Raw genomic sequence first — 12388 nt, 5'->3', positions numbered from 1 at the left:
ACACTGGGTTATGAGTAATGTAAAAGGGATACACTGGGTTATTAATAAAGTTAATTGAATACACTGGGTTATTAGTAATGTAAAAGGGATACACTGGGTTATTAATAAAGTTAAAGGGATACACTGGGTTATTAATAAAGTTAATTGGATACACTGGGTTATTAGTAATGTAAAAGGGATACACTGGGTTATTAATAAAGTTAAAGGGATACACTGGGTTATTAATAAAGTTAAAGGGATACACTGGGTTATTAGTAATGTAAAAGGGATACACTGGGTTATTAATAAAGTTAAAGGGATACACTGGGTTATTAATAAAGTTAATTGGATACACTGGGTTATTAGTAATGTAAAAGGGATACACTGGGTTATTAATAAAGTTAAAGGGATACACTGGGGTTCTAGTAATGTTAAAGGGATACACTGGGTTATTAATAAAGTTAAAGGGATACACTGGGTTATTAATAAAGTTAATTGGATACACTGGGTTATTAGTAATGTAAAAGGGAAACACTGGGTTATGAGTAATGTAAAAGGGATACACTGGGTTATTAATAAAGTTAATTGAATACACTGGGTTATTAGTAATGTAAAAGGGATACACTGGGTTATTAATAAAGTTAAAGGGATACACTGGGTTATTAATAAAGTTAATTGGATACACTGGGTTATTAGTAATGTAAAAGGGATACACTGGGTTATTAATAAAGTTAAAGGGATACACTGGGTTATTAATAAAGTTAAAGGGATACACTGGGTTATTAGTAATGTAAAAGGGATACACTGGGTTATTAATAAAGTTAAAGGGATACACTGGGGTTCTAGTAATGTTAAAGGGATACACTGGGTTATTAATAAAGTTAAAGGGATACACTGGGGTTCTAGTAATGTTAAAGGGATACACTGGGTTATTAATAAAGTTAAAGGGATACACTGGGGTTCTAGTAATGTTAAAGGGATACACTGGGTTATTAATAAAGTTAAAGGGATACACTGGGTTATTAATAAAGTTAATTGGATACACTGGGTTATTAGTAATGTAAAAGGGAAACACTGGGTTATGAGTAATGTAAAAGGGATACACTGGGTTATTAATAAAGTTAATTGAATACACTGGGTTATTAGTAATGTAAAAGGGATACACTGGGTTATTAATAAAGTTAAAGGGATACACTGGGTTATTAATGAAGTTAATTGGATACACTGGGTTATTAGTAATGTAAAAGGGATACACTGGGTTATTAATAAAGTTAAAGGGATACACTGGGGTTCTAGTAATGTTAAAGGGATACACTGGGTTATTAATAAAGTAAAGGGATACACTGGGGTTCTAGTAATGTTAAAGGGATACACTGGGTTATTAATAAAGTTAAAGGGATACACTGGGTTATTAATAAAGTTAATTGGATACACTGGGGTTCTAGTAATGTTAAAGGGATACACTGGGTTATTAATAAAGTTAATTGGATACACTGGGTTATTAGTAATGTAAAAGGGATACACTGGGTTATTAATAAAGTTAAAGGGATACACTGGGGTTCTAGTAATGTTAAAGGGAAACACTGGGTTATTAATAAAGTTAAAGGGATACACTGGGTTATTAGTAATGTTAAAGGGATACACTGGGTTATTAGTAATGTTAAAGGGAAACACTGGGTTATTAATAAAGTTAATTGGATACACTGGGTTATTAATAAAGTTAAAGGGATACACTGGGTTATTAATAAAGTTAAAGGGATACACTGGGGTTCTAGTAATGTTAAAGGGATACACTGGGTTATTAATAAAGTTAATTGGATACACTGGGTTATTAGTAATGTTAAAGGGAAACACTGGGTTTCTAGTAATGTAAAAGGGATACACTGGGTTATGAGTAATGTTAAAGGGATACACTGGATTATTAATAAAGTTAATTGGATACACTGGGTTATTAGTAATGTTAAAGGGATACACTGGGTTTCTATTAATATTAAAAGGAAACACTGGGTAATTATGGAGTTAACTTGTTAATAAAGGCTCAGCGGCGGAACCACGCCTCACTTTGTCTCTTTAACCAATCACCTGCTCCCTTAAACTTATTCAAGGAGGATCATCCCTCTAGCACTGCTCTTCTCGTTTTGTTGAACCCACTCTCCCTCCATTCCTTCGCTTCCCATTCACAATCCTATAACCCTTTTCACTCCAACATGTAGGTTGAATTAGGGGATCCAATCACTCTGCCAAAATATCACAGAGACAGTAACCCCACTCTGGGCATAGTAGGATGTTCACCAGTTCACCAGTCATCCTCTTACTCCCCTTCCTCTTCATCCCACTCTTCTCTTACCATCCCTGTCATCCCTACAGTAAAGTCTATCCCAAAGTGTGGCGTGGGGCATGCTGGTGAAAGTAATGTTAATGGGCAACACTGGGTTATTAATAATGTTAAAGGCAAACACTGGGTTGAAATCTGATCTTGAATCAGTTTTTACTATATATATTGTCCTTCATTAAGGCATAATGAATGTTTACAGATCTGGGTTTGACAGAGAAATCTCTTTTATATTTATATGCATGTTAAGGCTGTCGTGGTAATATTACTACATGTGTAAATGTTAATAAGCCAATGAAAGTTCACATAGTCGTTCTTTCTAATATCATCAAGATTATTTTTTCAAGAAGTTTTGAACATAAATAGTAGAATTAATTGAATTATGGAAATAAATCGACATTTTACTTCACTATTTGTGTGTATTTTAGATTGAATGGGGCTGAAGAGAAGAATAGATATTTCTATAAAAGGGAGATTGGTGAATAAAACGTTCTTTCTTGCTATTAAAGAACAATAAAAATATATATTTAATATCCAGGCGTCAGCTGGCACTTTTTTCATCGGCTCCTGATGTACTGTACAATCTTCATCAGCTACTCTCAGCATTCGTTGTGTCTGTCATATAGCTGTATAAATGTTCAAATATATTACAATAAAATTATCACATTTTTATTATAAATAATAAAGAAACACTTGCGAAAATCTAATCAAAACATTTATTTATTTATTTATTTATTTATTTATTTATTTTAACAAAAAACATCTAAGTCATACTGGCCAAAATCTTTTGAGGTACTTAAACCAAATATACATCAACTGATTAAAACATCAGTAATTACTGCATTATTAAAAACATCACTTTACAGTTATTTAAAATAAGCTTGAGAGCAAGACCTATTATATATATATATATATATCCTCACCGGCCACTTAATTAGCTACACCTTAGTACCCAGTTGGACCTTTTTTCCCTTCAGAACTGCCCTAGTCCTTCGTGGCATAGATTCAACAAGGTACTGGAAATATTCCTCAGAGATTTTGCTCCATATTGACATGACAGCATCCGTTGCTGCAGATTTGCCAGCTGCACATCTACGATGTGAATCTCCCATTCCACCACATCCCAAAGGTGCTCTATTGGATTGAGATCTGGTGACTGTGGAGGCCATTTGAGTACAGTGAAATCCTTGCCATGTTCAAGAAACCAGTCTGAGATGATTCACGCTTTATGACATGGTGCGTTATCCTGCTGGAAGTAGCCATCAGAAGATGGGTAAACTGTGGTCGTAAAGGGATGGACATGGTCAGCAACAATACTCAATTGGTACTAATGGGCCCAAAGTGTGCCAAGAAAATATCCCCCACACCATTACACCACCAGCAGCAGCAGCCTAAACCATTGATACAAGGCAGGATGGATCCATGCTTTCATGTTGTTGACGACAAATTCAAAATTTCCATTCAAATGCTGGAGCAGAACTGGAGACTCATCAGACCAGACATCGTTTCTCCAATATTCAATTGTCCAGTTTTGGTGAGCCTGTGTGAATTGTAGCCTCAGTTTCATGTTCTTAGCTGACAGGAGCGGCACCCGGTGTGGGCTTCTGCTGCTTTAGCCTATCCGCTTCAAGGTTGGACGTGTTGTGTGTTCAGAGATGCTCTTCTGCAGACCTCTGTTGTAACAAGTGCTTATTTGAGTTAGTGTCGGCTTTCTATCAGCTGGAACCAGTCTTGCCATTCTCCTCTGACCTCTGGCATCAACAAGGCATTTGCACCCACAGAACAGACGCTCACTGGATATTTTCTCTTTTTTAGACCATTCTCTGTAAACCCTAAAGATGGTTGTGCGTGAAAATCCCAGTGGAGCAGTTTCTGAAATACTCAGACCAGCCCGTTTGGCACCAACAACCATGTCACATTCCAAGTCGCTTAAATCCCCTTTCTTCCCCATTCAGATGCTCGGTTCATCTTGACCATGTCTACATGCCTAAATGCGTTGAGTTGCTGCCATGTGATTGGCTGATTAGAAATGTGCGTTTACGAGCAGTTGGACAGGTGTACCTAATAAAGTGGCCGGTGAGTGTACACAGTTTATAAATATTTTTAAATAAAACGCTTGAGAGCAAGACAACGCCAGTCTACCACTAGATGGAGTTTTATTCTAAGATCTGAACCGAGTGTTCAAAAACAAGGTGTGCTCCTGAGAAATGCAACAGAAAGCGGAACAGCTTCCTGAAACTTCACCTTATTTCTGTTTCAGTGTTGTTTCTCAACCGTGCGCCAATGTGTTTCCCCTTTGCGTTAAGTCAAGCGTATACGCATGGTGGAACCTGTTTCGTGTGCCTCATGTAAGACTACATTGGTTTTAGAAGTGCGTTAAATGTCATTTTGTTTGCAATACAGCACTCGAGTAGCTGTGTATAATGCATTATTTAGAGTCGGTGTGTTGCATCCCATTGGTTGCATCATACGCTGGGAGTTGCAGGGCTTGGCAGCATAGATAAGATATGGGACTGTGCGCGTGTTGATGTGTGTGTGTGGAGTCAGTAATGACTTCACAGCTAATGCATTTAATAACTTGCATTTCTAAAGTCATGAAAATGTCATTTGCAGCTGCTTAATATGCAAATCAGTCATGCACTTTATAAAACACATATAAAGAATGCGTTATTATTACTAATGATGGTTTCAGCATGCACAGCAATCTTATGTAAATGTTTGTTTGCTTTATGCATGCACGCTGTTAGTGCATGAGATACAGCGCAAACTACAAAAAGCTGTAACTTTTCCCTGCAGCAGTGGTTAGCAGGAAAGTGTTTACCCGTGTCTGCAGGTTGCAGCTTAGGTTTCTGTTCTGCCCACTTCGCCTTTAAGAAGCAATAACGAAACAACGAGGAAGTGAAAATGAAATCTACTTTCGCATTTCGGTCTGCAGCCAATGAGTAGACCAGGTCAGAATCTACTATGGTGATGGCTGGCTTATGAATATTCAACAGAGTCAAGAGAGACATGGGTTAAACCGTTCAACTACCTTGAGCGTCAGTAACTGTGTGTTTATGAAGACTTTATGGGCATGTCTGCTTTGCATGTAGAGTCAAATAAAGCATTTTTAATATGTGTGTCATTTGTTAGAATATAGACACGCTATTTTAAATTACGCTATTTATGTATAAGAAAAATAGGGTCAGTGTGAAGTTAATAACAAGACAATACTAAGTATTAATAAATGCATTATTATTATTATTATTTATCATGTATATATATATATATATACATGTATATATATATACATGATAAATAATAATAATAATGCATTTATTAATACTTAGTATTGTCTTGTTATTAACTTCACACTGACCCACTGAATATATATATATATATATATATATATATATATATATATATATATATATATATATATATATATATATATATATATAGCCCCTTTGAATTTTTTTAAAAAATATTTCCCAATTGATGTTCAGCAGAGCAGGAAAATGTTCACAGTATGTCTGATAATATTTTTTCTTCTGGAGAAAGTCTTATTTGTTTTATTCCGCCTTGAAGAAAAGCAGTTTTTAATTTTTTAAGAATATAATTAAATAACAAAAATTTTAAGGTCAATTTTATTAGCCTCTTTAAGCTATATTTTTTCCGATAGTCTACAGAACAAACCACTGTTATACAATAACTTGTCTAATTACCCTAACCTGCCTAGTTAACCTAATTAACCTAGTTAAGCCTTTAAATGTCACTTTAAGCTGTATAGAAGTGTCTTGCAAGTAACATATTATTTACTGTCATCGTAGCAAAGATAAAATAAATCATTTATTAGATATTAGTTATTAAATCTATTATGATTAGAAATGTGTTGAAAAAATCTGCTCTCCATTAAACAGAAATTGGGGAAAAAATTAACAGAGGGTCTAATAATTAAACTTTTTTGGTAGTAGTTTGGTGGTACATGCATCAGTGAATCAAATTTATGAATGTATTAAATTACATCTAGTTTATTAATGAAAAGTATGCGTTTTCAGTGTTTGAGAGATATTTAGGTTACTTTTGGTCAAACTATACAAATTATGTGTCTAATGCTTCATTTTTTTTTTTTTTTGTACCTACATGCAGATATTAACACCTATTTTACAAGAAATGTGTTTTGTGAATGCTTAAGATGTCTACCGGTGCTCTAGAACTGCTAATTTCAGACTGTTAACTGATATTTTTGTTGTGATAATTGGTAATGGCATATATATATATATATGTGTGTGTGTGTGTGTGTGTGTGTGTGTGTGTGTGTGTGTGTGTGTGTGTGTGTGTGTGTGTGTATAACAAAATTGGATATTGATATTTAAGATTTGATATTGTTATTTCTCGCTATTTTTGTAAAATGCTAAATAATATGAAAGCAATTGTGTGTTTGTTTTGTTTTTTTGTCTATCCAAAAACAATTTTAATAATTCTTAACATTCCTCAAAAATAGCAAGTCATCCTTACAAACATGCCTGTCATCTTTCCATAAATTAATATTTATTAGCCAAGCCTTCCCCATAACACAAAACAAATTAATAATATAACGATCCAACACGAATTTAATTTGTTACATCCTTTGTACTATTTATTATGAAACAAAACAAATGCAAAATAATTAATATTATATAGACTGACAAAAAATCTCAAGCCAGCCGATGGGCGAACGTCTCTTTACGTATTTAATATTCATAAGCTATCTCATCCGTAAACATTTCTTGAGCCGCCTCCTATTTGAACCTTCAGCCAATCAGCGCGCGAGCGTCCAGCTACGTCGTTAATATTTATAAACCAAGGCTGCGCCGTAGTAGGATCCGTAAATGCGAAGTAAGCGCACAACACACACGCGCGCGCACGCACACCGGGGATTTCCACCCAAGCGCTAGTTTCCTTCACTTGTTTTGCTTTCGATCTGAAGACCGAAATCAATCCCATTTGACTTTTCGTTTTGATATCAAGGACTACAAATTGTCGAGACTCCTTTACGCACTCTTTCTTTTTATTTCTGGAGTGATTTCCGCACGTCGCAGGTAATAAATGGCATTTCCGCATGTATTTATAGGGTTGATATATGTATGTGAGTGGATGTTTATGCTGTAGGCCACGCAGAGTTGCTGCTGGTGAGTGTAAAATCGAAAGTCATGGGCTGTTTGGATCCAATGGGAATCAAGGAATGTTTATTTTCACTTTTGAGTTGACTTGACAACACTAATAGACTTATTTTGGGGAGGGTGAAGGCACTTGGTTGTAGTGCCGCGAGAATGATTGGGACACACTTCACACCACAATGTCATTTGACTGTAAGTACTGAGGCGAATTCATAGATAACACGGAGTTTTGTCGTCAGATTATGTCGTTGAGAAGTTTTCGTGGGCTTGTTGGTATTGTTATTGTTGTTATTTACTTATATTCGGACATGTGCTGGAGTCTAACATGGACACTGCTGTGGAAAATGTCTGTCATAAAATGCTGCAACAATATCTGAATCCAAATTTGGTCTGATAAGCTGATAAATATAGCTTGATATAATCGTATACCAAGAAAATTTGTCAGTAACATGTAATAATAATGTCATTTGTTTTAATAAATGTAGATTTCACAGTGTTACAATGTATAGTGAACTGCACTTGTGTAATAGCAGTGTAGTAATACTGACTTCCAGATGAATAGTTGATGACAAGGTGGACTATATTATATTAATATTTATTTATATTACTTATTCTTTGTCAGTCAAATGCTATTTTTAATTGGCTTTAGATGATGGTAAAAGTTTAACATGCACAATATTAAATATCCATCATTTATTAGCTGATACAAGTCAACAAAAAAGTATTTCATCAGCTGATATGGGAACAAAATATCTTGCATCTCTATATTTTGGGTGGTTTTATGTGTGAGATTACCATACATACAAATTAATAGTTCTAATAGTGTCAGGATCAGTGTTGTGTACTTCAAACATTTACTAATTAAATAAATGTATTTTACTTTTCTTGTGTCATATTACCGTAAACGCTGAGGCAAATTTATATATAACAAAGTTTTGTCGTTAGTTTATGTTGTTGAGAAGTTTTCGTGGGCTTGTTGGTATTGTTATTGTTGTTATTTACTTATATTCGGACATGTGCTGGAGTCTAACATGGACACTGCTGTGGAAAATGTCTGTCATAAAATGCTGCAACAATATCTGAATCCAAATTTGGTCTGATGAGCTGATAAATATAGCTTGATATAATCGTATTACATGAAAATATGTCAGTAATATGTAATAATAATGTCATTTGTTTTAATAAACGTAGATTTCACAGTGTTACAATGTATAGTGAACTGCACTTGTGTAATAGCAGTGTAGTAATACTGACTTCCAGATGAATAGGTGATGACAAGGTGGAATATATTATATTAATATTTATTTATATTACTTATTCCTTGTCAGTCAAATGCTATTTTTTAATTGGCTTTAGATGGTGGTAAAAGTTTAACATGCACATTATTAAATATCCATAATTTATTAGCTGATACAAGTCAACAAAAAAGTATTTCATCAGCTGATATGGGAACAAAATATCTTGCATCTCTATATTTTGGGTGGTTTTATGTGTGAGATTACCATACAGACAAATTAAAAGTTCTAATAGTGTCAGGATCAGTGTTGTGTACTTCAAACATTTACTAATTAAATAAATGTATTTTACTTTTCTTGTGTCATATTATCGTAAACGCTGAGGCAAATTTATAGATAACAAAGTTTTGTCGTTAGTTTATGTTGTTGAGAAGTTTTCGTGGGCTCGTTGGTATTGTTATTGTTGTTATTTAATTATATTCGGACATGTGCTGGATTCTGACATGGACACTGCTGTGGAAAATGTCTGTCATAAAATAATTCAACCATATCTGAATCCAAATTTGGTCTGATGAGCTGATAAATATAGCTTGATATAATCGTATAACATGAAATAATGTCAGTAACGTAATAATAATGCAATTTGTTTTATAATGTATAGTAAACTGCACTTGTGTAATAGCAGTGTAGTAATACTGACTTCCAGATGAATAGGTGATGAGAGGGTGGAATATATATTTCTATATATTTATACATATATTTTTATATTCATTCATTCATTTTCTTGTCGGCTTAGTCCCTTCATTAATCCGGGGTCGCCACAGCGGAATGAACCGCCAACTTATCCAGCAAGTTTTTACACAGCGGATGCCCTTCCAGCCACAACCCATCTCTGGGAAACATTCACACACACATTCACACACACACTCATACACTACGGACAATTTAGCCTACCTAATTCCCCTGTACCGCATATCTTTGGACTATGGGGGAAGCACCCGGAGGAAACCCACGCGAACGCAGGGAGAACATGCAAACTCCACACAGAAACGCCAAATGAGCCGAGGCTCGAACCAGCGACCTTCTTGCTGTGTGGCGACAGCATTACCTACTGCGCCACTGCTTCACCCCTATATTTTTATATATTTATATTTTTTGTTTATATATTTATTTATATTACTTATTATTTGTTAGTCAAATGCTATTTTAACTGGCTTTAGATGATAAGAAAAGTTGAACATGAACATTAACAAATATTCATTTGCAGCATAATTATATCAATATTTCTTTGTATTACGTGTTATTTGTCAGTCAAATGCTCTTTCTGTTATTGGCTTTTGATGATTGGAAAAGTTGAAAATGAGCATTCAATACCACATATCCACAGTTAAACATCATTTATTAGCTGATACAGGTCAACAACACATTTTTTATCAGCTGATACGGGAACAAAATATCATGCATCTCTATATCTCCATTCTTGAGTAGTTTTATATGTAACATTACCATGCACATAAACATACATCATACATCATACTTCAAAAATTAAGCAATTACTAATTGTTAAATAATTAAAAGTGTATTTAAATTACCTTTCTAATATCTTTGTGACTTAATACTTAATATAATTACCTGACTCTAAAAATTGATAGATATTAAATAAACCTACTAATAATATTAATTATTTAAATTTGACTTTATATACAAATGTATTAAATAAAATGATTTTGATAAAAATTATTAAATAAATATACATTTATTAAAAAACGATTATTAGAGTACTTTATTTTAAACAAAAATACTTATAACATGTATATATATATATATATATATATATATATATATATATATATATATATATATATATATATATATATATAATCAGAATTATCAGAATTTCACTTATATATATATTTATTATTATTAATATATAATTATGCTGCAAAATATTTTTGAATAACAAAGAAATCTCTTAATTGATTTATACAGAACTGCTGAATTTTTTTTTACATTATTTAAGGCAAGTATAAAATAAGTAACTGCGATTAAATTACCTCAAAAAGAAAAGTAATTTCTTTCTTTACTTTTCAAAGGAAGAAAAAATGTAATTACATTAACGTTGTAACTAATTACCCCCAACACTGGTGAGGATACGATTGTGAATATTCAGATTAGACTTTATTAATAAAGAAGTAGATATTGTGATTATTAAGGCGGTATAAATAGTTGATAAGGTCCGCAGGTGGTTGCTAGGATTTAGCATAAACCAACAAGAATTCACAAATGTTGAAAAAAATTAAAAATAATGGCAGATTGACAAGAAGTGTAATAAAAACAGCAAATGTCTAAAATTATATATCCAATATTTACCAGTACAGATCAAATGAGCTAATATAAGACTAAAACATCTACAATTTGGAGTGATTTCTTTTTATTTTAGGTGTTTTTAATATGTCTCTGCATATATGTTTTGCATGCTGTGTAAAATGCCTGTAGATTGTTGTCTGTGTTATGACTCTCTTTCTTCACTCTCGTTTCCTAATGGTCCATAAAAGCTCAAAGGTCTGAGGGACAAACGGATGAATTTAAAGCGCGAGTTTTCATTGTGATTAACTATAAACCTTTTTATGAGCTCCAATTGGTTAATCGGTAACTTCGGGATTTGCTTTTGGTGAAATGAAAACAGATCAAGAAACAACAAGCGAGCAGGCCTACTTCTACTTCTAGTTGTGCATGATCTGTACAGCCAGATCTCACGAGAAAACATAAGTATTTTACGTTTTGCCAGTTTAGTGGCTAATTCGTACGAATTCGTACGAGTTCAGTCGTACGAAATTGTACGATTTTAAAAAGGAGGCGTGGCACCTAACCCCGCCCCTAACCCCAACCGTCATTGGGGGATGAGCAAATCGTACCAAATTGTACGAATTAGATCGTACGTATTCATACGAATTAGCCACTAAATCAAAAAGTTACGAATAGCCGTGAGATTGTTTTGGATCTGTAGTAAAGGTTTAACAACATGCATCATTTCTTAGATACACACGCATAGACACACACACTTGTACAGCTATCTTTATGGGCACATAATGATATTTCTACTGTACATTTCAGACTACATATTCAGTCCACCTACCCCAGCACAGCTGTAAACCGATATATCGTGAAAGTATCATTATCGTGATAATAGTAATGTAATATACGTATTGCAGACTTGATAAATTATTTTATGCATTAGTTCTTTATTTAAATTTGACCACTTACTATCTTAATCTCCACCCCCTAAGTAGTTGTTGCTCTGCTATTGGCTGGAGCAGCCCAAAACTGAAGCCAGAGCTGAAAATAAACAATAATAGCGAAAAAATGACAACAGCCAATCAGAGTCCAAATATCTGTGGAGGTTTTTGCTCATTTATAGTGTTTTAACAACTTAATGTTTGCACCTTTATCAGTCTGATTTTTAATATCATTAAATAAATTACTGATTTAAAAACATAGCTAATTAAACTAGCATATTTTTAGGGAAATGTTACATCGCAAAACATATTGTTGTTGCATATTTTCCAGTATCATGCAGCTCTAACTCACAGGAAACAATCTGCATTTTTACATTGTCAAAACACTCCATTCTGTGTGATTTATGAGGGGTTTTCCTCAAAAAAATGTCACTGTAAGGCCAAAGTGTACTTGTATTGCTATACATG

At 33.7% G+C, this 12388-nt stretch overlaps 2 protein-coding genes across 6 annotated transcripts in view; one reads left to right on the top strand and one right to left on the bottom strand.

Moving 5' to 3' along the window:
* The window catches only part of LOC147833832 (uncharacterized), an 863518-nt gene that overhangs the window by 212772 nt on the left and 638358 nt on the right, over nt 1–12388 (bottom strand). The gene's annotated exons all lie outside the window — the stretch shown is intronic.
* irf2b (interferon regulatory factor 2b) overlaps nt 7198–12388 on the top strand; it is a 36897-nt gene continuing 31706 nt past the window's right edge. For 2 of the 5 annotated variants that reach the window (XR_015506788.1, XR_015506789.1), the window contains exon 1: nt 7415–7641. Coding sequence is in view for 1 of the 5 variants with exons in the window: in NM_001328374.1 (NP_001315303.1) it covers nt 7603–7641 (39 nt within the window). In the remaining 4 variants the exon portion in view is untranslated. The other 3 variants (NM_001320188.1, XM_087280435.1, NM_001328374.1) reach the window with 3 other exon arrangements.

The sequence above is a fragment of the Danio rerio genome, chromosome 14 (assembly GCF_052040795.2).
Source record: "Danio rerio strain M-AB ecotype USA chromosome 14, GRCz13ab, whole genome shotgun sequence".
Lineage (NCBI taxonomy): Eukaryota > Metazoa > Chordata > Actinopteri > Cypriniformes > Danionidae > Danio > Danio rerio.
Note: the sequence above shows the minus strand (reverse complement) of the source record. Positions and strands in the feature narration are given on the sequence as shown.